The 26,256-nt window shown below is 47.3% G+C and overlaps 2 protein-coding genes across 3 annotated transcripts in view; one reads left to right on the forward strand and one right to left on the reverse strand.

Annotated features, from left to right (window-relative positions):
• Positions 1 to 1,658: 1,658 nt before the first annotated feature.
• Positions 1,659 to 10,267, forward strand: LOC125917112 (glutamate-rich protein 6B-like). The gene is made up of 7 exons (XM_049623374.1): positions 1,659 to 1,848; positions 2,478 to 2,603; positions 3,521 to 3,630; positions 4,689 to 4,774; positions 4,940 to 5,092; positions 7,038 to 7,263; positions 9,528 to 10,267. Exons 1-7 carry the CDS (start codon positions 1,659 to 1,661, stop codon positions 9,741 to 9,743), a joined length of 1,107 nt encoding a protein of 368 aa, XP_049479331.1. The 3' UTR covers positions 9,744 to 10,267.
• Positions 10,268 to 16,185: 5,918 nt separating this feature from the next.
• Positions 16,186 to 26,256, reverse strand: part of LOC125917111 (conserved oligomeric Golgi complex subunit 3) — a 31,599-nt gene continuing 21,528 nt past the window's right edge. For both annotated transcript variants that reach the window (XM_049623372.1, XM_049623373.1), the window contains 3 exons: positions 22,335 to 22,462; positions 20,923 to 21,021; positions 16,186 to 16,426 (listed from right to left, as the gene is read on the reverse strand). In XM_049623372.1, coding sequence (XP_049479329.1) covers positions 16,397 to 16,426; positions 20,923 to 21,021; positions 22,335 to 22,462 — 257 coding nt within the window. In that variant the 3' untranslated portion in view covers positions 16,186 to 16,396. The remainder of the gene's footprint in view (positions 16,427 to 20,922; positions 21,022 to 22,334; positions 22,463 to 26,256) is intronic.

Here is a 26,256-nt window from a genome sequence, read left to right on the forward strand (position 1 = left end):
AGCCCTGTTCAGGTAGAGCCTGGTGAGTCAGAGTAAGACTCGAGATTTTGAGCCCCCAAGGCTGGCTCTGGGGGCTCTGGGCTCCTTTCTGGTGGGTCTCCGCCATCGTGGAGTCCTTTGTATCCTGTTGCGTGGACAGGAGTGAAGTCAAGGTCTAGGCTTACATTCTACTCACCAAACAAGTCACATGACCCCACCTAGATGCCAGAGAACTGGGAAACGCATTTCTGCCGTGTGTCCAAAGGAAAATGAAAGCAGTTTGCACTAAGAGGATAAGAAGCCGAACATCTTAAAATGATGAGGGTTGCTTCACCTTGTGGCAAAAGTAGGAGAGAACTGGAAACCGATACTGTCAACCAAGGTATGACTCTTTCAGCCTCCATGGAAGGAATGGAAAGTTCAGTCTCCCTTCATCTCTTGGGCCTGTGTGAAGAAGGAAGTCAGTGGAGCAGCCAGAACTCTTGTGGACGGAGAAATCGAAGGAAAGCCGGGCGGCTCTCCAGGTTGTACCAAGCAGTGAATGGTAAGGATGTTGGAAGCCCTCAGAAGGTTCCAGCTTCCTCACTTCCAATAGATCAGTGAAACCTTCCTTGGCTTCTTACTCCAGCTGGGCTGGCGAACCCCATGTTTCCCACAATCCCTGTCCTGTCCTGCCTCAGAGTTTTACTCCTGCAGCGTCTGTCTAAATATCCTTGCAGCCAAGGGGAAGTTTCCCACTAAGTGATCTAAGCAGAGGTCCCTTCCTAATCCACCCCACGACACGGGGCTGCCCAAAAGGCCCATGAGGAGTGGAACATTTGGCTGTTTTTTGTTTTTTTCAAATGAGCAATAAATTCCAGGTAGCTTGCTGAGTCAGGTAGCACTGCTTGGAAGTGTGTGCTCGTGTTCAGGCAGGGGCCAGCCCGGCCAGCCCAGGAGCCAGCAGCTCCACAGCAGGCAGGGAGCGCTCAGGGACAGACGGCCACAGGGACAGCTCAGGGATGGACGGCCACGGGGAGACAGCTCAGGGAGAGATGGCCACAGGGATAGCTCAAGGATGGACCAGGGAGATAGCTCAGGGACAGATGCCATAGAGGGACAGCTCAGGGACGGACAGCTGCAGGGAGACAGCTCAGAGACAGATGGTTACAGGGAGAGCTCAGGGACAGACGGCCACAGAGAGAGAGCTCAGGGACAGACAGCCGCTGTCTCACAGCACAGGGCCCTGCCCGTGAGGCAGTTTCCTCTCTAGTAGAACTGAAGGGAGGGCCTGAGATGTAGTCCCTTCTCTCCTAACTTTTACCTCCTACTCTCATACCCTGTCCCCAGGCAAATGGTGATGAGATTTAGGCTTTTAGATAAGCCACTTATTATATAATTCCCAGTGAGAGAAAATGTGACAATTTCTCCTCTGTGTCAGAGACTTTGCTTTGCCCGTGGGGTCTTCATCACTAGGAAAATGTCATTACATGACAATTGGATTTGACAGGCAGAAAGCCTCTCAAGAAAGTCTGGCTTTCAGGGGGTGTTTGAAACTAAGACCTAAACTACAAATATCCTCTCCCATGAGCAATGTCTAGAAGCTTCTTACAGGCCATCAGGAACAAACCAACCCCGGATGTCTTTACAAAGCACCTGTTTTAGGTTAGAAAAGAAAAGAACAGTGATTTGCAGACTAAATGTGGAAAGTGGCTGGGAGCTTACTGGTTGGAGGCAAGCAAGGGGCAGATTCCTGGACTCTGGCTCTCCTCTCACGGGACGAGTCATTTAGCCTCATCTTCAAGGGAGATCATGACGGTGAGTCATTTAGCCTCATCTTCAAGGGAGATCATGACGGTGCCTATCTTGCAGAGTCCTCGCACTGTGGAGGTAAAGTGTTTAGCACAGTGCTGGGTGTGGGGTTGGAGTCGGTTTGCAGATCTTTGTCACCTCACAGACTGGTTTTCACTCGGATGCCCTCAGGAGCCCTCCACCCCAGCTCCTCAGGCAACTGTATTGTTTTCTTTCATCGCCTTAGATGTGGGCATTCTGCTGTAAGCTTTCTTGAACAAACGGGCCTTCATCGTTAAAGATAATAGTTGGTGGGGCGCCTGGGTGGCTTTGTCAGTTGAGCATCCAACTCTTGGTTTCGGCTCAGGTCATGATCTCATGGTTCACAAGTTCGAGCCCCTCGTCGGGCTCTGCGCTGACAGTGCGGAGCCTGCTTGGGATTCTGTGTCTCCTCTCTCTGCCCGTCCTCAGTGTGCCCATGCTTGCATATTCTCTCCCTCCCTCCCTCTCTCTCTGTCTCTCAAAAATATATAAATAATCATGTAAAAAACAATAATGCTAATTGGAGAACCACCAATCTGAGTTCCAATTAGAGTGGGGTGGGACATTTGACCCCAAAAGCCTTCCGGCTGCAAACATCTGGGAAATGTAGATGAAATGTACAAAGCGTCAGAAACACAGAGCAGAGTGTGTAAGAAAGTCAGAGAAATAATCAACACCACAAATAGAGAAACTGAACGCCAGAAGGGTACGACGAGAGCGCAAGTGTGGGAAGCGGGAGGCAGGGGGTCGCCGGGTGCTGGGGAGGGGAGAGCGAGAGGTGGGAGAACGGCGCATCCTGATAATCCAGGAGCGTGGGTTGTAATGCCCAGATGGGAACACAAGACCAGGACATGGGTCCTTCTCAAAGAAATAGCTACATGTGAAATAGCTATGGTAATTGATGACACAACTGGGCCACTAAACAAGTCCCAGCAAACACTATCCTCTCCCATGAGCTGATACCACACAGACTATGCTCTCTTACCCCCGTGAATTTTAATAATAAATAAGTAAATATTTAATAATATGTAGTAATAATAAACAACATCTCCAAAAGCACCCCGTGCATTTGCAAATTTGAAGACATACTTGCAAATAACATAGGTGTCAAAGAAGAGATCATACTGGAAATTTGAACATGTTTAGAGTGAAACTCACGGTTAACATCTACATGCATGTGAAACAGCTAAAACAGTATTTTGCAAGAAGTGCTATAGCTTTAAAGGCGTGTATTAAGGAGGAGGAGGAAAACCAACAAGCTCAATATTCAATTCAAGGAATTAGAAAAATAAAATAGAGTAATATGGAAAACCGACAGGAGCGTATAAATGATCCTAGTAAGACTGAAAACTGATACAATGGAAAACAAAGTGATAGTAGAGGAAGCAAACCAAGAGCTGGTTCTCTGGAAAGACTAGTAAAATAGGCAAATCTTCGAGCAAGGTTTATCCAGGAAAAAAAGAGAGAGAGAAGAGAGTCGCAATAAAAAGAATGAAGACAAGGTCATAACTATAGAGGCAATAGAGGGGTTTTTTTTTTTAACACTACATGACAACAATTTTAGGACAATAAATTTGAAAATTTACCTAAAACGAACAACGTCCCGGGAAAATATAATTCACTAAAACTGACTCAAGAAGACATAAAACACCCAAGTGATGCCAATGTTATGAGTTGAACTGTATTCCCCTGAAAAGCTCTATCTAAGTCCTAACGCCTGGTGCCTCAGAATGGAACCTTACTTGGAAAATCGGTCTTTATGGAGGTAGTGAAGACGAGGTCATGCTGAAGCGGGCCCCTAATCCAGGACGTCTGCTGTTCTTTCAAGAAGGTGGCCACGTTGGGGCGCCTGGGTGGCGCAGTCGGTTAAGCGTCCGGCTTCAGCCAGGTCACGATCTCGCGGTCCGTGAGTTCGAGCCCCGCGTCGGGCTCTGGGCTGACGGCTCGGAGCCTGGAGCCTGTTTCCGATTCTGTGTCTCCCTCTCTCTCTGCCCCTCCCCCGTTCATGCTCTGTCTCTCTCTGTCCCAAAAATAAATAAAAAAAAAAAAAAAAAAAAGAAGGTGGCCACGTGAAGACACAGACACATGGCGGACATTATGGGACGCTGGAGGTGGACATTGCAGCCACGTGTAGACAAGGCAAGGAGCGACAGGGATCCCAGGTCATCACCAAACCCCAGGAGAGAGGCATGGAAGAAATTCTTCCTCGGAGCCTCCAGAAAGAACCTGCTGATACCCGGATTTCAGACTTCTGGCCTCCACAACCGTGAAAGAATGAATCTCTGGGGTTTTAAAGTACCCAGTTTGTGTTCCTTTGTTACGACAGCCTTTGGAAACAAATACAACCAATAACCACTGGAGTCATTGACATAATAGTTTAAAATCCGTGTGGGGGCGCCTGGGTGGCTCAGTCGGTTGAACGGCCGACTTCGGCTCCAGTCATGATCTCGCGGTCCGTGAGTTCGAGCCCCGCGTCGGGCTCTGTGCTGACGGCTCAGAGCCTGGAGCCTGCTTCAGATTCTGTGTCTCCCTCTCTCTGCCCCTCCCCCGTTCATGCTCTGTCTCTCTCTCTCTCTCTCTGTCAAAAATAAATAAACATTAAAAATAAGTGAAAAATAAAATAAAAATAAAATCTGTGTGTGTGCCTGTGAGTACACACACATACACACACACACACAGTGATCCATTTCAGCCTCATCACATAGACACGTAAACTGAGGCCCCGAGAGATTTCCTATTCAGAACCCCCAGCAAGATGGTGGTAGCAATGGCTGGGGTAGTGATGGGTGGGCATCCAGAGAGTAAATAGACCCCCAGCACTCTAGTGACAACACTAGACTCTGAATTGGGACAGTCAGCCCCGGTGCGCTTTTCATAAGCTCATTTTCTCTTCCCAGGTGCCTCAAGGTGATGGAAAATTAATTCTCTATCCCAGTGGGATTGTCTTCCAAATTCTCTTTCCTGATGAATCAGGCCAAATACAGTATCCACCGAAACCCAGGGACACTCATACTGACACATGTGACACCTAAGAAGTTTGTGGTTTGGGGCTGGGGCATGGGTTTTCCTGAGCCCTGCGTCCTCTGCAGGGCTCTCTGCCTTTCCTGGGGGGTCCCAAGAGGGTGCTTGTGCCTTAACTGTCTTCCAGCTATCCATCAGGAAAGCTGGCTATGCTCATCCTCAGTACAAAACAGAGAAAGTTCATATATATCATTCTAGAAGACAGTGAACAAGGTTGTGTCCGGGCCCTTATCAACAACTCTGGCCATGCCACCTTCTACGATGAAAACAAAGCAATCTGGTAAGTTTGGGTTAAGAGAGCCACACATCCCTCTCCAAGGAGAAGCAGTGTGGTTAAGGTTTGATTCCCAGGCTGCACAGCTGTCCTCCCGCACTGGGTAAGTCTCTCTCTCTCATTCGCTTGTGAATTTGTTTCTCCGACTTGCACATGTTGCAAAGGGGACGATGGGTATCGTGAGGGCAGCAAGGCAGGTCCCTGACCTCAGGGAAGGCACTCTGTCCTTCGTGCCATTGCTTCCTCGTGCGTGAAACAGCAACCACAGACTCACAGTGACCCGTTCCACGGGCTGTATCTCCTCCATGCTTCTTGAGAGTCAAACCTGGTGACAATTGCCTTAGAAAGACCCAGTGCCCCTCTGTTCCAGGTGGCTCAGAGAGGAGGGCGTGGTGAGTGCTTTGGAGTCTCATGTATTATACACAAAACCAAACTTCTAAATATCTCAGTGCAACTGAACTTAAGTTTCCAATGTTTTTTAATTGTTTTTTTTACATTTTATTTATTTTTGGGAGAGAGAGACAGAGACAGAGCACAAGCGGGGGAGGAGCAGAGAGAGAGAGGGAGACACAGAATCCCAAGCAGGCTCCAGGCTCCGAGCTGTCAGCACAGAGCCCGACGCGGGGCTCGAACTCATGAGCTGTGAGATCATGACCTGAGCCGAAGTCAGACGCTTAACCGACTGAGCCACCCAGGTGCCCCATTAAGTTCCCATTTCTGGCAATAGTGGGAAACTTCATCCCACCAAATCAAGGTAATCCAGCCACTTCAAAATCTTTCTCTACCTTTTTCGGGTAAGTACTCAGCGTTTTCAGGATTTCCCACTTCCCTTCCCTACTAAGTGGTCATGGAGTGGGAAATGCCTACCGTCTTGCATCAACTTTATACTGCTTTTCTTCTTGGTAGTCAAAACCAGACTTTTGTTTTTACTTCCAAAAATTTGTTTCACTCTCCCAGCCTTGGTTTTTAAGAATATTTTCTTACATATTCTTTAAGTTTTTTTTTTTTTTTAATTTCTGTGTGTTTGGGGGTTTTCTCCTTTCTTTTTTTTTCTTTTTCTCTTTGAGTTTTTTTTTTTTTAATTTTTTAAGTGTGTTTATTTATTTTGAGATAGAGAGGGAGGGGCAGAGAGAGAGGGAGAGACAGAATCCCCAACAGGTTCCACACCATTCATTAGTGCAGAGCCTAGATCTCATGAACTGTGAGATCATGACCTGAGCTGAGATCAAGAGTTGGACACTGAACCCACTGAGCCACCCAGATGCCTCATTTCCTAGTTGACAACTTTGTTCTCAGAGGTATCTGCCTTGCCCTGGGGGCCTTTTGTGCAGAAATCAATGCCTCAAAGGTAGAAGAAGTTACTGGATGCTAAGTAGCGGGGGCAAGAAACTCAGCCAATTCTCTCAGATCATTACCTGGTGACATTCATTAGGGCCTCTTGTCCCCAGTGACACTCGCTTTCAAGGCCAGAAGAGACCTTAGGGAAATCTAGGAACTACTTTTATTTTCTTGATGAAGAAACTTAGGCTCAGAGAATATACGTGGCTTGTTCAGGGACATACATAAAATTATGGGCAAAAAAAGTTTTAGGACATTTGACTTAGCCTCACATAAAGCATTTTTAAAAATTCGCCAATAAGGCAGGCAAGAGATAACCACATCTTCTCCGGGTCCAAAACCCAAAGGGAAGGATGATGTGCACACTGGGGAAGGGCTGACCCCCACCTTCTAGATTCACATTCTGTCCGTCTGGGGTGGGGCCTGAAGATCTGCATTCCTTAAAAGCTTCCCAGGTGATTGTGCGGGGCGGTGGGTGTGGGAGCCTCCAGGCCAGGAGGGAGGAGAAAGGGAAGGAGGCAGGGGAGGGGGGCAGGCCTGCATTCGCCACAGGAGAGGCTCTGCCCCAGCACAAGGGCCCAGCACCATGGTTACCTGATCCCTTCTGGTCTAGGTTGAGCCTGAGCCAAAACCTGGGCTACTACTTCCCCAAAGGCAAATACCAGAAGGCCTGGAACTGGTGGAATCTGAACCTGCACGTCCACGCGCCGCCCGTCCAGTCCATCTCCTTGAAAATCAACCAGTACATCAAAGTACAAATAAGGAGCCAGGACAAGATCACCTTCTGCTTCAACCACCAACAGAAGCACATCCGCTTAAACCTGGGCACCAAGTACAAGGTAAGGTCTCACCTCCCTCTGCCAGGCTGCTGCCCGCCGGTCCAGGCCACCGGCCTCTCTCTGGGCCACGTTCGGCATCTCTGCAACCGACGGAGAACCGACACGGCCACCTTCGCTGACCTGATGCTTGACCACAACAGAAGCAATCAGTCACTTCCGAGCCCTTGAGACTTGGAGCCGAGGAGCCGGACAGCCTCAAAGAGCTCAGACGAGAAAGCAAAGGTGTCAACATTCAGTAGTTCCCCTGACACGACAGCCCCGTCAGTAGGCAGGGACAGACACAAGGGGGAAACCTACGTTCCCAGTCCTGCCGTGGGTATCCTCATCTCTCCTCCCCAGACCACTCATCTTGAAACAAATGAGCACCGGGGAGTTGAGGGTGTGCCACCCAAGTCGGGCAAGAAAGTAGCCAAGATGGATTCGTGTCCTCGGGCTGCCATAGCAAATTACCACAAATCGGGTGGCTTACAACAGGAACTCACCCTCACAGCCCTGGGGACTAGAGGTCTGAAATCCAGGTATCATCAGGGCCACGCTCCCTCCGTAGGCTCTTGGGGAGAGTCCCTCCTTGCCTCTCCCAACTTCTGGTGGCCCCAGCATTCGCTGGCTTGCTACGGCATCGGTTCAACCCTCCACCCTCACAGAGCCTTCTTCTCTGGGTCCGTCTGTGTGTCCAGTCTCCCTCTCCTTTCTTTTGTAAGGACACCCGACGCTGGACTTAGGGCCCACACTAAGTCCTGGATGGCCTCATACTGAGATCCTTAATGACAGCTGCAAAAACCCTGTTTTCAAACACAGTTACCGGTCAGTCTGGGGAGGGGCCTGGAGATCTGCATTCCTTAAAAGCTTGCCAGGTGATGGTGCGGGGCGATGGGTGTAGGAGCCCCAGGTGCTGGGGATTAGGACTCAGACATAGCTTTCTGGGACCACAGTTCAACCCACTACAAATGGTGAGTGTGCACCCTGCGGTTCTGACTGTAAGAGGGCAAGAAGGTGGGTTCTCGAGACCCTTTCCCAGGCCCAGAGTGCAGGAGAGGAATAGGGTGTCCTTGTCCCCCGCCCCCACTGGGACCCACACAAGACCCTGCTCTTGCTCTGACTTCCCCTTCACCATGCACAGAAGGCTCTGTTTCCAGACCCACCAGAGAGGCGTTCGAGGTCTCTGAAAGTAGGACTGCCTGTCTGGGGAGAAAGACAGACACACATGTTTTCCGGGAGGTGAGCAGACAGAGCAGTAGGTTGATGGACAAAGCAACCGAACAGCAGACTGGGGCAAAATGAGGCCGAATGAAATCACTGGAAGGGAGCGGAGGGAATGTGGTGGGTTCGGCTCGCCCAGGACCGAGGTGTTTTCCAACTGGGAAAGGTGGACAGCCAGAAGTGGGCAGCTGGTCACCTGGCCTGGCGAGGCCTGCCATTGGGCATGCTGAATAGTCATGTCCCAACGTCCTTACCTACCCCAGATGTCCCAGAGCGGCCGACCCAGTCCCCAGCCACCCACTCAGCCCCCACCGCACGGTGCTGATGAGCTAAGGGAGCAGCTGGGTTGGCAGGGGTGGGAGGACCCGGGCCGCTGGCCTTCGGACAGTTTTACTGAGGGAGGAGGGCCACAAAAGGAAGCCAGTGCCCAGGAGGAGGGTCAGGTAAAGGCCGGTGTAGGCAGAGTCCAGGAGGCCTGGCAGCCCCAGGGGCTCTGCCAGTGGAGGGTGGGCCCCAAATGAAGCAACGCAGCACACACGTGACTCGTCAGCAGGTCTATCTGTGCCAGGCAGCTGGGGTGTCCTAGGAGGAACACGCCAGCCCGTCCACTTCCTGTGAGGCACCAGGCAGGCCTCCTACACTTCCCGTGCCCATTATTGTCTGCAAAACGGACACCACATCGTTGTAAGGCTTAAATAAGACCCTTCATGCGACATCTCCCTCCCTGCCCCACCTCGGTAGGAATCCACGGGGAGAAGCCAGACACCCCCAGGAAGGCACAGCCTTTGTAAGGCAGGCCACTTGAGGGCCCAGGAGCCGGCAACCCTTTGGTTTGGGGTCAGGCTTCGGTGTGTCCTCAGCCCACATCTCTGCGGCCAGGTGGCCACAGGCCCAGGCCAATGAGAGACGTACTGCTGGGGGCAAGGCCGGGAGCAGAGGCGTGCCCCTCGGCGAAGTTTCCAGAGAAGGCTTGGTCTTGGCCAACAGGGGGCCTGATCCTGAGGTGGAAATCACGACGCCTGGGCAGCATTTATGCTCACCCAGCCTTTTCTGAATTCCCACAGTCCATAACCCCGGAGGTGCTGAGTGAAATGAGGCAGAAAGCAATCCTGGAGGTAGAATGTGGTTCAGCGGCCCGGAAGATGCAGATCCTCCTGGGAAAAATGAGTAGGCTCCTGAATTTCCTGACCATCCCTGATTTGGAAAACTTCATAGCGGCTGCCAGTTCCTTGGCAGTAGGCAACATGAAACGGAAGGAGAAATCGTACCTCCCAGACTAGGACAGCCACCAGCTGGTGACCGGCCACCCACCCACCCCACCCCACCCCCCGCCCCCCACCAGCATCCGCTGAGCATCTCAGAAAGGTGGAGTCATCAGGAACACCAAGGAAAACCCCAAAGCCCTCTTCATGTCTTCTGAGGGTTGGTTTGTCATTTGGGACTTATCACAGCGCCTCAGTTTGGAAAACCATTTTTCAAGGGGCTAAGAGACTCTGTAGCCGGGCACAGAAAAGACTCGGCCCTGAGCCGATAGCACGAGAAGCGCGTTGTTTCAGTAGGCAATACATGTCAACACCCGTCCCGCTCGCTTCCACTGGTCACTTCCACGTGGAAGCCTACTTGGGTTGACTCAGGACACAGACGGTCTCAAAGCCAGCCTCTCCCAGCTGGCTGGATCAGGAGGCCACTCTTGGTGCAGTCCTGTGTGGTAAGGAAGGGCGGGGCTGTGTCTTGATATCTCTGCGGGGGGAGGGGCAGTTTCTAGAAAAGGGGGACTTAGGGGCCGGACAGCCCCCTACTGTGTGCCTTTCATACATCCCTGGGGTACCCCAGCTCCCCAGGATGGCCTCCACTGCAGCTTAAACCGAGACCGGATAGGAAACCCCTTCCTCCCAGCCAGCCTGGCAAGGGGCCAATGAGCCATCCCCCTGCTGCCACAGTGACACCAGAGCCCCACCTTCGCAGCCCCACTTCCCTGCTGATCTCACCCTGCCTGCCACCAACCTTCACCGAAGTCCTCATCACCCCGAACCATGACAACTGGAAGAGAGGGCTAGCAGTGGGGGCCGTGCACGGTCACTCCCACCATCCGCCATAACTTGTCGGCAAATGGTATCATCAGCTAAAACAACAGTCGCCTGGTGGCAAGGTCACGAGCCACAAATGACACCAGCACCATAGTAGCCGCCCGTGCAAGCCCGCGTCAGCGTTTGACGTGCCCTGTTGGTTTTGCACCCATGCTCAGGGCACACAGAAGCCCTTTTTCCAGCAGGCACTAGAGACCTAAGTTGGTCTGGGCAGCCGCCAAGTTCCCCCAGGCTCGTGGTGGCTGTGTCTCAGAGCCGGCCCCCATGTCCCCCACCCCCCCATCCTCCACGGGACTGGAGGCAGGCCGCCAGGGCATTGAAGGCATCCGTGCCCTGGGATCTGCCGGCCCCAGCTAGCTATGGGATCCCGGGCAAGGTCGCGGGCCCCCCTGTGACTCAGTTTCCTCATCTGTAATAGGAGGACGACCACAGAGCTCACCTCCCAGTTACACACCAGGGATGACAGGCGTCAGTGTTGGCAAAGCACCCCGCTCCGTGCTGCTCCGTGTGGGGACTCCCCATCAGCGGCCGGGCCCTCGCCCGGATCTTTATCCTTTCGCAAACCTGACAGCACTCTTCCACTAATGCAGAGCTTGGAAACAGGTGGCCTCGCAGAGGCGTTTCGTCTGGTCAGCCCCATTTTAACGTATCCCGTTGCCAACAGTTCAAAGACCAGAGATTTCACACGGAAGTATGGATTTCCGGCCCCTCCGTGCCAGTGTTACCCAAGAGTGGACACAACGGCACGGCCATCAGGGACTACCTTCCTCAGGGAACGCGAATCACCTCCCAGACCAGGAGGGAAACGAGGCGACCCGCCAGCCGACCGGCCACGCGGCAGAGCCAGATCCCCCCCCCCCCCACCATGTGCGCCAGCGCTGTCCTCGCAGAGGCCACGCGCCGGGTGCCTTCCACCTCCGACACTTACTGTCGCAGGCCTCTGGCGGCTGGAGGTCCCGGATGAAGGGCTTCCCTCCGAAGGCAGGAGGCGAGGTTGTGTTCTGGCTCCGCCCAGCTTCTAGTGGGTCCTCCTGGGCTTCTAGTGGGTCCTCGGCGCGGCTAGAGCACCTGGCGGGTGTGTGTGTGTGTGTGTGTGTGTGTGTCTGTCCCCTTTTTATACGAGCACCTGGGCTTCTAGTGGGTGTGTGTGTGTGTGTGTGTGTGATTCCCCTTTTTTATACGAGCAACTGGCGGGTGTGTGTGTGTGTGTGTGTGATTCACCCTTTTTTTTAATTTTATTTTATTTTTTTTTAACATTTATTTATTTTTGAGACAGAGAGAGACAGAGCATGAAAGGGGAAGGGTCAGAGAGAGAGGGAGACACAGAATCTGAAACAGGATCCAGGCTCTGAGCAGTCAGCACAGAGCCCGACGCGGGGCTCGAACTCACATACTGCGAGATCGTGACCTGAGCCGAAGTCGGACGCTTAACCGACTGAGCCACCCAGGGGCCCCTGATTCCCCTTTTTTATACGAGCACCTGAAGGGTGTGTGTGTGTGTGTGTGTGTGTGTGTGTGTGTGTATGATTCCCCTTTTTTATACGGACACCAGTCACACTGGATGAGCGGCCTGATCTACTCGGGTATGGCCTCATCTTGACTAACCACGTCTACAACAACCCTATTTCCAAATAAGGTCCCGTTTCCAGTCCTACTGGGGGGGGGTAGGACTTCAACACAGGAATGTAGGGGGAGGGGGACACAATTCAACCGGCGACACACTCTCTGCCTCCCCCGCCCCGGACTCCTCCCAGACCCTCACCTTCCAGAGAGGGCAAATTCTGACTTACTATCATTTTATCTTCAGTGACTTGCGGGGGGAAAGGTACTTCCCTGGGAAATGAAAATGAACTGAGTTGGTCCGTTTATGCACACCAACCCGCTCGGTTACACACAAGGGTCTCCTCACGAATACCGTAAGGGGTGCGCGCACGCCCCAAGGCAAATGGAGCCTCGTGCGCTGCCCACAAAATTACAAATTCAGTAACTAATGAGGTCGTGCAACAGACACACACTGAGCACCCGCCACGTGCTCAGGGTCCAAAGAGAAAAGAACAGGTTGTCTGCCCCCAGGGGGATTACCTCGCAGGCAGCAGAGCAGCAAGCAAGAGCAAAACAGCGTGACCGTTCCTTTGTGGGGGAGCACAGCAAAGCAGAGTCCCCTGGGTGAGGGGGACGGGGTCACAGAATGAAGGGGGGGTGGTGGTGGGGGCACACGCTGGGGGTCCACGGGAGAGCTGACGGCCTGTACAGGGACCTGGGGAGAGTGGGCATCTGGGGCAGACCCGAATAGAGCACGTGGAGACATGGTGGGGCAGTATCTTTCCTTGGCTGTCCAACCTCCAGCCTCTACCGAAGGAAACCCCCGCTTGTGAGTGGCTCTGGGGGGCAGCCGCGCCCTGCCTCCCACTACAGAAGCTTTGTGAACAGGGTTGCATCAGTCAGGGTCCAGGCGGAACACAAGCCGCACCTGATCTGACCGATCTGAAGGGAGAAAACGTAGTTTAAAGGATTAACCAGCTGACGCTAAACGAGAACCCAAAGAGAACCCAGAAAAGCAGGAAGAGCAGATGCAAGGCCCGGGTTCCCACCCCCTCCCCGCCTCCGCTCCCCTCTCTGCAGAGGAGCCCAGCAGCGAACCAAGAACCTGGAAGGGCCCCCACCAGCACCAAGGGGGAGGCCGGCCGCCCCCGTTGGCTGGTGGGGAATTTCACCGCAGTGCCGGGAGCTGCACGCTTCCTACTTGGAGACCAAGAAAGCTCATGAAATCTCCCTAGAGAGCGAGTGCCGCCAGCCTCCCAAGCACTGCCACTGCCTCAGCTGCGTGTGGACGGAAAATAACACACCAGAAACAGGAGGCCCCTTCCCCTGGGAAGCCTAACCCTGCACCCGCTGGCAAAGGAGGAATGTTCTCAGGGTCCAGCTCCCGAGTCTAAAAGAGGGGCCAAAAAAAGGTGGATGTGGAGCTGAGAGGCAATAAATCGGTAGGAACTGGGACAGAGAGAGACTGTCGTCCCGAGCTTGCCCAAGAGGAAGCGGCAGTGACGACGCCCAGTCCAGGACCCTACCACTGCCATGGGCTGGACCAGCTCCTTCGGTTTTGAAAAAAACATGTAGATCTGTGATGTTTCCGGTTCCTGTCCCTCTGGCCTTCTAGCCTCTGGTCTGTCCGAGTCCCCCATCTCCTTCCAACAGAGCCCTTTCCTGCCCGAGTGAGACAGCGGCGTCTTCTGTGCGTGCCCTCAAGGAGCGGGCAGATCTGGAGGAAGGGTAGGGAGGAGGCGAGGCCAGCCGGACAGAGGCGCAGAAGACAGACAAGGCCATCAGAAGACAGACAAGCTAATGGAGCCACCACCAGGAACAGGCGCTCCAGGGAGGGAGCAGTAGAGTCCCTCTCTTCCGAGAAGCAACATTCTCTCACCAAATACCTCTCTGAAAACTAAGGTTGACTATTCTTTCTTGTAACCTGATAAACAGCAGAGGGGAATCTACAGATACGGGGTTGTTAAGCCAGGGGCAAAATACAGACTTTTTACTGCTACTTCAATAACACTAAATTTCAACACGACTACTTGTGCTGATGATGGTATTCAGGAAATGGGCAGTTTTGCAAACAAAAAAATTATCTTTCAACTGATGAAACATGTTAAGATGCTTCAAAAATGTCTTTCCACAATAATTATCTTACTAAAAGATCGACACAGTATAAGTAAACTGAGGAAATCTGAAGAGATTGGCGGAGTGTACCAATGTCAATATTCTGCTTGTGATAATGCGTTCTACCTTCACAAGATGTTCCCGTTGGGAGAAACTTCTCCCACTACTATTTCTCATAACTGCATGTGAATCACAAGCTACCTCACTAAAAACTTCGATCGAAAAATATTTTTAAAAAGAATCCATACACATTACAGACATGTAAGGAAAAGTAGGAAGCGAAAATCTTTATTTTTAAAAAAATTCACATTTATTAAAAACAGCGATTTCTAGCCAAATAATATAAAGCATTTTAAATTAATTATTTGAAAGTATGTACACTCTTTGTATAAGTAAACACTTGAAACTGTACAGATTTAAACAAATATTCATTTAGCAAACAAGTTGGATCACTACCACCTACTTAGCACTTTGTAAGATGTTCGAGTGTTTCAGGAATAAAAGATTCAAAACACAAGAATGAGTGCCATCAAATATTTTTATCCTTAAGTAGAACACAACTTGTTCTGTACATCAGATTAAATCAGTCACAGTAATGTACAATAATCATGCCCTCATTTCTTTGGAAAGGTTATTAAAAAATCAAATGTACATATAATACAGAAAACGGGGTATTTTACAGTTTATTTCATTAGACATGTATTTAAAATAGTAAGTGGAAGTAAATATAATCTTCCTGCATCATTCATTTCATGTCAAAGAATGAATATGGACCCTCTTCACCTCCTTCCTTCCCAAAATAGACTGCTAAGCTCTATCAAGCCACATTCGTCACCAATTTAAACAGAGGTGAAAAACAAGTGACCTGTTTAAAATGACAGACATCGGGATATGCAACCTATCCACACACTGCGAGTATGCTTGAAGGGGATGAGAAATGCCCTACGGCCCTACAGAATGAGGTCTGCTGGCTACATTCCAGAACCCTCATCAGTGTTCTACTCCTAGATAGTGTCTGAATAACTCCCAACTCCTCCTGAACCAAAAAGCAGCCTATCCAATCAGGAAACAGTTTTCAGTAGGAAAACTCAGAGATGTGCATAATTTATGTGATGATCCCCGACAGAGTACGGGAGATGTCAAGGGGTGGGCCACCTTCATCCTCCTGGTCTCGGTCAGTAGAACGTTTCCTGCTGTAGCAGGGCTAGGGGACCACCGGCCTGGGGCCCAGCACAGCCAATGAACGGATGCACGGGACACGGAGGTGTTCACTTTTCCAAGAGCTACTAAAACCGAAGGCAGTGCACAGAAAGCTGGTGACCCTGACCTTCGTGCACGAGACGCACTATTCATCAGGTTTCCTTCTCTCCCCGACGTGCCGGATTTAAGCCACCTTAATTGGTACTTCCCACTCGCAAACACAGACTATTGCACCGTGAAGATTCTCATTAAAGATACGGCACATCTCTATTGTCGGGAGGCGCCAGGCCCTGCTTTTGAACGTTTCTGCACCTAAGCAGTTCAAGGAGTACCAACACTGGGACCTTACACGGAGTCCTTGCATCTTGAAACTACCTCACATCAAACACACAGAAAAGATAACACCCCGAATTCCCCGGAAAGCAGAGTGTGTTCTCAGATGCATCCAATCTACCTCAAACTAAACTTCAAAGTGATAGGAGAAACATTACATTAAATAGAGTGTAGAAATGAGATTTCTGGAAGTAAAAAAAATAGCCTCTGTGGAATGTTCAGTGGCTCAAAGTGTTGCAGTGTTTCAGGCTTTAACAAACCTTACTCTTAGAAGCTTTCTAATTAACTGTATTTCTGTAAAGTTCTTCTTCGCGCCCCTTACTGTAACCGATTTTCATTGCACGTTGTTTGCTAAGAACCATTTCACTGCGTGCCCACCACACCTACCCCGTAAAACTCCCGTTTCTCGTGACCATTTAAAGAAGGCAGTTCTCACACGCCTAGATTAATCTTTGGCATTGTGATGTTTTTAAAAGGGAAACACCAGTCTTTCCAACACTCTGCTTATTTTTCATTCTGTAGTCAGCACTGAGCAGCGCACCTGCGTGGTTCTCGGGGACATTCCCACAGACAGTTCCTCAGTGTCCTGCAGGCTGCCAGACTTCCCAGCCCGCTCCAACAGGACAGACAGCGGCACGCACGGCCCGCCGGGCTGGTTATTTAGAAACGGACAGTAGAAGGTTCAGCTGAAAAGCAAAGTGAAAGGCTATGTTAGCTCTGCTGTAGAACATCACACTCAAAAACGTTGCTCAGATCCTCAAATCAGAATGAAAGGAAAAACAAACAAACAAACAAGAATGAGAGAAAAAGCCTCAGATTTTTAAGAAGCCAAACGAACATGGCTGGACCCACAATGCCATTGTGATTTCTAAAGCAGCCGCGGGGCAGCGGGCTTTGTGGCAGCCTGTGAAGGGTCACCGAATCAAACTTATTTAGAATCCAATGAAAATGACAAGAAAAAAAACCCCTACATCCTAACCCTGACAAGGGATAGAAATAAATCTAATCAGTTTCACCTTTTTCTGTGCAGAGTGTATTGTGGGAAGCGCTGTGTATAAGCTGAATTTTGTGAGTGACTATTTTGAATGCATAAGAACAGGCCTGAGGAGTGAATTTCAGCTCACACTCGAACTCTGCCTGACCCCTGGAGCACCCTGCCCACCCAGTAAAGGAGGGCGTGACACGGAGCGGCCCCCAAGGACAACCAGAGAAACCGACACACCGTGGGGTGGGGCAGGGGGACTGCAGTCTGCACACGGACAATCTGTCAGCCGGGCGAGAAGACTTGCGGTTAAATGAACTCGGCAAGGAACCCTTCCACACAGGACAAACTGTTTCAGTAATCAAAATAATTGTCCCTTAATCTCTTCTATAAACTTGCACTTCCGGTGAGAGGGATGCAAAATAACCTCTGTGTTTTTCCTGCCAAAAATACAAAACCTCAATCTAATCATGACGGAACAGACGACACCAAATAAAGGGATATTAACTGGCCTGTCATGGTCAACAAAGCCAAAAAGGGGCACTTGGGTGGCTCAGTCGGTTAAGCATCTGACTGGCTCAGGTCATGATCTCATGGTTCATGAGTTCGAGCCCCACTTTGGGTGAGCTCCCCTTCTCTCTTCTCTCTGCCCTTGCTCACTTGCACCCTCTCTCACACACAAAAAAATAAATACACACACACGCACACACACACAAAGCCCAAAAGGCTGAAGAGCTGCTCCAGGTTAAAAGAAACTAAAGAGAAGTGGCACCTGAAAGCAACATCTGGGCTGGACCCCAGACCAGGAGAGATGTATCTATAAAGGACATTACTGGGACAACTGAAGAAATCTGATTATGGACTATCGATTAGATAATAGTATCAATGTTGTATTTCCTATTTTGATCACTGCGTGGGGGTAGGGTCAAAGAATTCCTTGTTCTTGGGAAATACACAACCATTTCCAAGTAAAGGAGCACAGTGTCTCCCAACTTCCTCTCAAATTGCTTAAAAGAGGGGTGGAATGGGAGGGGAAGGGAGAAAACTAAAGATAAAGCAAATGGAGGAAAATGTAAACAACTGGGTAAAGTTCCTTATTACCAATATTACCATGAGGAATATTACCTTATTCCTTTAAGTTTGAAATTACAACAAAAAAAAAGTTACCCCCCAAAATCTGTGTGCTATATATTGGATCTTAAGAAAACGGGGCACAAACATTCCATTTACAGGGAATTTTTTTTTTTTTTTTAAGTAACCTCTACACCCAACATGGGGCTTGAACTCATGACTCCGAAAACCAAGAGTCAGTCGTACACTCTAGCAACTGAGCCGGCGAGGTGCCCCCCAACGGGCGACGGTAAGCCAGAGGGTTCCCTCCAGCAACAATCCAAGACTCTGGTTCCTACCTTGTGCGTAACTCAGCCAAGCTACTTAACCTTTCAGGACCACGGCTTCTTCATCAATAAAATGGGGCAAATACAGGGGAGTCAAGTGAAGATCAAATAAGATAATATATATCAAATGCTTAGAATAGTGCTTGCCAGCAGTCAGTAATATCAGCTATTATTATTATTATTTATTATTATTATTATCTAGAAAAGGTTAATGGTTCTGAAAGAGGATCCAGGCACAGAATGATGGGTCTCTCTCTATCAGTGTTTTTCAAACCGTAGGTGGCGACCTACTGGTATCTCATGAAACCAATGTAGCAGTTCATCAAGAGAACACTGAACAAAGGCAGAGCAAAGCAACTGAGTTGTCCCTAAGAGTGATTATCTACCACAGAACTTTTAAGTTACAAACATACACATACACTAACGTGTGCATCCTGCCTGCAGGAGTCTAGTGGGAGCGCAGAGTCTGCATGTTTTTGGCAAGCCCCACCTGGCTACCCCACACCCACATTCACGCCGCTGGACACAACTGGAGGAAAACCAGTCAACCATGCTGAATGGTCTCTCTTGGATCCTTAACCACGGAACTCAAATGAGCCTGCCTCCTCCCTTTTAATGATGACCCTGCTTCCCGTTTCACTCACAAACATGAAGCCATCAGATGAGAGCTTCTATGAGGTCCTATCCTGTCCACCACCTCCCACGTGTGCCCAAACACTCAGTTGTCTTTCCTTTCACGACCGAACACCCCATACCTATGAACTAACAAAGGCTCCACCCTCCAAGTTCCGTCCCCCACTTCGCCACTCAAGGGCATTTTTTCCAGCATCATTTTCTCCCTCTCTCTGGATCCTCATGAATATACAAACATGCATTTTCCCCCATCTTTAAAAGAAAAAAAAAAAAAGGAAAGATAATCCAGTAACAAATAATAATATTTATTTATAAGGTAAAGGAAGGAAAAGCTGGAGGGGACTGAAAGGAAAGCAGGATGTCTCCAATTCTACCTTATTCTAGAATTCTGACTTGGGAACCATGTAAGTAGTTTATATAATAAAAAAACAAAATTAAATCAAAGTGGTGGAAAAAACCTAACTATATATATATCAAATTAGTATGTATAATCACACAGCACATAATTACTTCAAACGACTTATAAAAGAAGTATTTTAACTAAAATCCTGGAACCATAGACTCAGCTTTTTAAAATATGACCCATCTATCCATATAAAGGAATACATAAAGCCATAAAAAGAATAAAGTTCTGATACATGCTAAAACATGGAAGACTCTTAAAAACATTCTGGTAAGAGAAAGAAGCCAGTCCTAACAGGGAACATGCTGTATGATTCCATTTAATGAAATATACAGAATGGGCAAATCCATAGAGACAAAAAGTAAATTATAGAAGGTGGAGGAACAGGGAATCTGCTAATGGGTATGAGGTTTCTTTTGGGAGGGCATGAAAATGTTCTGGAATTAAATAGTGGTGATGGTTGTACAACTTAGTGAATATACTAAAAGCCAATGAACTGTCCACTTTAAAAGGGTGCATTTTATGGCATAGGAGTTCTATCTCAATTTTTAAAAGACCCCATTTCTCCTCCAGCTACAACTTTTCTCTCCCAACGTGTTAAAACCCCCTGAAAGACTCACCCACACTCACTGCCTGCAGTCCTTCCCCCAACTCTCCACCCACTCTGATTAGGTTCCCCCAGCTTCTAGTCCTCACACATATAAAACCTGTAAGCTATACCAAACTTAAAACCAGAAATCAAATACCCTCCTTAGTACCAGCCTACTCTAATACATAACACATGCTCAACAAAAACTAGCTGGCTAAACTGAATACATGAATAATAGTAAACACAGACTGAGCTCTATATTCAGTTCTTTAAACTTAGAAGTGTTTCATTCTCTCTCCCTAACATCGAATCCTTAAAATAACTTTTTTTCATTTGAAATGTGGGCCTCATTTCATGCATACTTCAAATAAAATTATTTAAAAACTTAAATAGCATTATTTGAATTTTCACAAACAGTTCATTCATGTTAAACACAGCAACTTGCAATATCAGAAAGAATTAAAAAGCAAAATTATAAAGCCATCACCAAAAAACTGAGACAGCAACTCAAAGTTTGAATTCCTGCTCATCAGAATAAAACAATGTACAATTTTTACTTTTTTGAGACAGAGAGCAAGCATGCACGGGAGGGGGGGGGGAGAGAGGGGGAGAGAGGGGGGGAGAGAGAGAGAGAGAGAGAGAGAGAGAGAGAGAGAGAGAGAGAGAATCTTAAGCAGGCTCCATACCCAGCATGGAGCCCGTCGTGGGGCTCAGTCTCCTATCCATGAGATCATGACCTGAGCCAAAATCAAGAGTCGGACACTTAACTGACTGAGCCACCCCAGGTACCCCAGTAATGTATAATTTTTTTTAATTAAAATTAAAAACATAGTTACTCAAAGACATTATCTATTCAAGTAAAACAACCAAGAAGGAATAAAAGTAACAAGGATCAAAAAAAAAATTTTTTTTTTTGAAAAGGGGCACCTGGGTGGCTCAGTTGGTTGAGCATCCGACTTCGGCTCAGGTCATGATCTCACAGTTCATGAGTTCGAGCCCCGCGTCGGGCTCTGTGCTGACAGCTCAGAGCCTGGAGCTTGCTTCCGATCCTGTGTCTCCCTCTCTCCCCCACTCCGCCTGCCTCTCCCCCACTCTCACTTTGTCTCACTCTGTCTCTCAAAAATAAATAAATGTAAAAAAAAAAAAAAAGTAACAAGGATCTTCTGATGATGGATTACCTGTTCCATAGAAGGACAAGCAATGATCTGGGTATCTTCAGGGCTAAAATCTTCCTTCAGCAAAACATGGAATTTCTGGAAAACTTGCTGAATATTATTCTTAGAAAGAAGAAGAGGCAATCATATTAAATGAGTCACCGGAAACATGTGGTTGTCTTGAACACGAAGCACCAAGAATGTTAAATCTTTTTAAGTTTTCATTTAAATTCTAGTTAACATACAGTGTGATATTAGTTTCAAGTGTTCTATATAGTGAGTCAACACTTCCATAAACACATACTGCTCATCATGACAACTGTACTCGTTAATCACCATCACCTATTTCACCCGCCTGCCTCCTCTCTGCTGACTATCAGTTTGTTCTCTACAGTTATGTGTCTGTTCCTTGGTCTGCCTCTCTCTAAGAATGCTAAATCTTTTTTTTTTTTTTTTAATATTTATTTATTTTGAGAGAGACAGAGCATGCAAGCAGGGGAGGGACAGGGATAGAGGGAGAGAATCCCAAGCAGGCCCTGCACTGTCAGTGCAGAGCCCGATGTGGGGCTCAAACTCACAAACTGTGAGATCATGATTTGAGCTGAAATCAACAGTCATACACTTAACCCACTGAGCCACCCAGGCAACCCTCCAAGAATGCTAAATCTTAATGATATTAGCCAAACAGTGGAGGAAATGTATCTTTCATCAGATTACCAAAGACATATAATTTGTACTTAATAATTCATGCTAGCACAACCTAAGACTTATCAGAATACACTCCCTGGAAAAACTAAACTCTAGTAATTCCTGTCCCCACCCCCCCCCCCCCCCCAGTACCCCCTCCCCCCCCCCCCCCCCCCCCCCAAGTTCCCCCTCCCAAGAACAGTAAGAGCCCCCAGCAGCAATTTCTCACACAAAAGATAATAAAGTTTCCAGATACATAGAATGTACTTTAAAAATCAACCAATGCTTCGGTAAAGATGTGAGCTCAACACAGAGGTGGAAGTTATGAGCACTAAATTTGCTCTGACATTTAATCCCTGGGCGGCCACTGCAAGCCATTTATTTCCACTACTCACCAGTAAAATGAAGCATAATTCCTGAAATGGTGCTTTCTCAAGTATTGGGCTGCATTCAATGTTAGGGTCTGATGACTTTTTTTTTTTTTTTTTTTTTTTACTAATTTGTACTTTAAGGTCAAAAGTATCTTGTTGCCATAGGTAATGTAAAGAACTTAAAACAAAGGTGTGGGGAGGATATAATCAGGCAGGTGCTGGCTTGTAAGCCCTTCAAGAATCACAGTGATTATTAATCAACTTTCCTAGAATCGTATACCAACATTTTTAAATTTCACGGGAAGAAGAAAATAGTAGACACGGCAAGAACCCTTGAAGAGACTGGCCAACATTCAAATAAAATATCGCAATACTCACCCTAACAGGTTTAAACAGGATGAACTCTGTATCTTTATTGGATAGGTACAACGACATACTTCTCAAGGTCAGAGGCAGCTTCGCTTTTATTGTCTTGTAGGCACTTGCTACAAGCTCACAGACCTTTGCTGGAAAGAATGGACCTTGTTAGGATTACAAAGAAAAAGGGAAGAAACACTTCCATTTTCATTCAGAGGAATAAAGGGAGAGAAAAACGGCCAAAGAAAAGATCTCTATGTGCCCCCCAATTTTCTTTCACTCTTCCTATCTACCAAGTTTAATTACAAGCCCTATAAGCATTCACTACGTATCTGCTATATACAAAATTCTACTTCCAAAGGCTGGGGCAGCAAAAGAATTCCCCCAATACCCTTCAGGACACTTATAGGGGCTATAATAGTGTTCCTTTGGCATTCCTAGGTGACAGTTAAGATAAAATAAAAAATTATTTGCAGAGAGACACTAGGAAGAATCACTTATGAATGAGCTTACTCATTTACAGAACTGACTCACAGTAAGAGATGCTCTCTTGTCTTGTGAGATCATCCCAACAATATCCACACATATTTAATGGTAACTAAAAAACCCATCTGTTACATTCATATACTGTATTATCAGAAAGGGTACAGAATTCCAGAAGACTGTAACTGACATAATTACATAGCCCACTGTATAGTGTCTGAAAAGAAATACAAATGAAAAAGAAGAATAGTAATCTGTATGAGGTGATTTAAAAGAGGAAACTACCTAGAAAGCTGTAAAGGAAAAGAATGATTAATAATTTCAAAGATGTTCAATTTCACTCATGATTAAAGAAATGTGTATTAAAACAATGGATGGGGTGCGTGGGTGGCTGAGTCAGTTAAGCGTCCAATTCTTGATTTTGGCTCAAGTCATGATCCCATGGTTTATGGGATCAAACCACCCCCACCCACCCTATGCTAAGCATGTAGCCTGATTGGGATTCTCTCTCTCTCTCTCTCTCTCTCTCTCTCTCTCTCTCTCTCTCCCCTCCCTGGCATGCAGACACTCTCCCTCTCTTGCTCTCGCTCTCAAAAACAAACAAGCAAAAAACAATGGAGATATTTTTGGACTGGTAAAAATTACTAAGACTGTGAATATCCACATTTGGTTAAGGGTGTGCAGAAACAGGCCTTCTAGTCCACCGCCCCTGGAGTATATAAATTGGTTCAACCTCTCTAGAGGATATTAGGCAAGGTCTAGCAAAACCGAAAATACACATATACTCTATTGCTTAACACTGCCACTACTAGAAACTTACCTTACGAATAGACTTACGAAATACCAAAATACGTGTGTACAGGGACATTTTTAAAAGAACGGGTGGGGAAAAAATACTAAATACATTGCCTATTAATAGAATTATCAAACTGTGCTACAGTGATGCATTCCACACACCCATTAAATAGGATGCACAGAGCTGGATGTGGCGGTTTAGAAAGGGCTCCAAGATACAGAATAAGTTAAAAAAAAAAGGGGGGGGGAGAATATAAGTATAATCTTATGTTTACAACATTTGTAAAGTCCGTATATGCTGGTACATATATAATAATTGGGGGAAAGAGACTATTTATAGTGGTTACCTTTGAGAGGACTAGCTTGGAGGTGGAAAACAGAATTACTTTTCGTTTTATATACTTCTTAATAGCTCAATTTTTATATCATATTCAACTTTTTTTTTTAATTGAGGGTGGCAGAACGGGGTAAGGAAGTATCAAGGCTCTCGAGAAGAAAGAACAAACAATCCGGGAATTGCTTATTTTTCATAGAACAGATGAACGCTCCTACAGGGCACTTAATTCCATGGGCTCTGGTCCTGTCCTAACACACTTCAAGAATCCCTAAGTCAGTTTTCAGAGCCCTTGGTAACCAGATGGTGGGTGTGAGGCCCAGTGAATAGAGCCCTCTAATTCCTATGAAGGTGTATTTCTCAGAGTAAGTTAACAAACTGGCATCCTAATTTATAACCCAATCTCCTTTGAGTCTATCGTGAAATGATCCCCAGAAACCTGATCAAGTCTGCATGAACCAGTCACCTTGGGTGTCCAGGGCCCCAGACAGGTCCCTAGATTGTTCTTGAGGCTCCCACCCCAAAAGGGCGAACATCTCTCTGCCATTTAAAAGTGGACTTCTGGTCATACAGGTGAAGGAAAAGCAACTCCGCAGCTCCACGCGGCTACACGGGACCGAGGATACGACCAGGCAAACCAGAGGGCCACCGCTGTATCTGCCAAACGTCCTCCCTCACGACGACAGGAAGTGGGTTCATGACAAAAGAGCAAGCCCCACTGCAACCTGTCCTCCTGTCAGCTTCCTTCTGTCCACTCCTATTTTACTAATGACTGTGCTAGTAATGCTTCAGAGCACGGCACGCCTGACACTGGGAGCTCCACTAAGATTCCGCTGGAGAAAATGACAGCCCTGTTTTGAGTGAGAGAGAATCCTTCCAAAGAGGAAAGAAAAATATATTAATTACGCATCAAGTCCCTGTATTGGATGTATTAAATACACCTATACCTGTCTGTTAGATTCTACCTCTTTCAAAAATAGCTCTTGCACCCCCAAGAGTTTCATTTGTATAAACGTTCAAAATAAAATCAGCTATTTCTAAATAAGTCCTGTAAGTGGCTGAAACCTTGAGCCACAGTCCCAATTAATCCAAGGGTGGTGAGAACTCCTTCCGGAACTGTGCTGACTTACGGAGTGACCAGTCTGATCCTGACTGTGAGGGGCCAGGACAGGTGGCTACCACCACAGCCAACTCCGATTAGAATGTCCAGTGTTACAGTAAAAGAATCTCATTTTCTGTCTTCTGACAGAACGTGCTACCGCACCAAGTATGATCTCTGTCCGCTGGTAACATAATGAAGATTTCAATCTCACACGTGATACAAAGGTTTCAAATAATGAAGACAGTAAAACATTCACTGTCTCCATCACAATGAGCAAAAGCCTAAAACAGTCACAAAGTTTATCTGCAATAAAGCAAATCAAGGCAAACCTATATAACATCATCAAAGTTCATGGGACAAAGTTTTGAAATAAAATCCTGTCTTCCATTCAAACACAAGGGATAACTGTACATTTGCAAATCCTCCTGTGAGATATTCAGCTTCTCCTTCAGCGTCTTAGTTCTGTTTCAACTTCAAATTAACCTGAGGCATTAATAAGAATAACTGAAAATGTTTAGAATGGCCTCAGCTCTTTTCCCCAAAAGAAATAAATACCTGACAAACATTAACATTCTTTGGATATTGAAAACCAACTGTATTAAAGACCTAACACCACATTAGGTGCCTGTAGGCAGTCAATTTTTATGGATGCTAAACCTGAATTTGGATCTGTCTCACTCTGAGCAAAAAGCTGCCCCACCAACTCAGATACAGCCTGTCCATAATTAAAAACAGTATTTTTTTTTCCATTTTGCCCTTTTTGGTTTCAAAAAATCTCTATCATCATATGGGCCGGAGAATGGCGAAAAATACTAATCTACCAAAACGCTTCATTCCAGTTTAAACGACAACTTAAAATGCCACAAAACAAACCAAAAGTAACCCACAACGTCATGATTTTAAATGTCGGAGGGCTAATTCTAAAGACAAAAAAAAAATCAAAAAAATCCCTCTGGCACAAAAAAAATTTACATTTAGGAAAGAGTAAGACCGGAACATCTCAAACATCATCTGCCAATCAGACAATGATATCGGCTGCCAATTCCCTGCAAACACAATTTTTATAACTTTTCTCGAACACTCTAAAATGTTAACAAACAGAGGAAGTAACCTGCATAAAATGTGAAACAAAGTAATGACCCAGCACTTCTTCCTTTACTACTTGAGAACAGCAGCGCCCCCTCCGTAATCTCGGACCACCACACACAGGACTTTGATCAGAGCTCTAG

Source organism: Panthera uncia, unplaced genomic scaffold (genome assembly GCF_023721935.1).
Source record: "Panthera uncia isolate 11264 unplaced genomic scaffold, Puncia_PCG_1.0 HiC_scaffold_1498, whole genome shotgun sequence".
NCBI lineage: Eukaryota > Metazoa > Chordata > Mammalia > Carnivora > Felidae > Panthera > Panthera uncia.

Coding starts and splice junctions, on each gene's coding strand:
- LOC125917112 (XM_049623374.1), top strand. CDS start 1,659: ATGTGGAAAGTGGCTGGGAGCTTACTGGTTGGAGGCAAGCAAGGGGCA. Junction 2,604..3,520: donor CATCCTGATAATCCAGGAGC/GTGGGTTGTAAT, acceptor CTGGTGCCTCAG/AATGGAACCTTACTTGGAAA. Junction 4,775..4,939: donor GATGAATCAGGCCAAATACA/GTATCCACCGAA, acceptor ACTGTCTTCCAG/CTATCCATCAGGAAAGCTGG.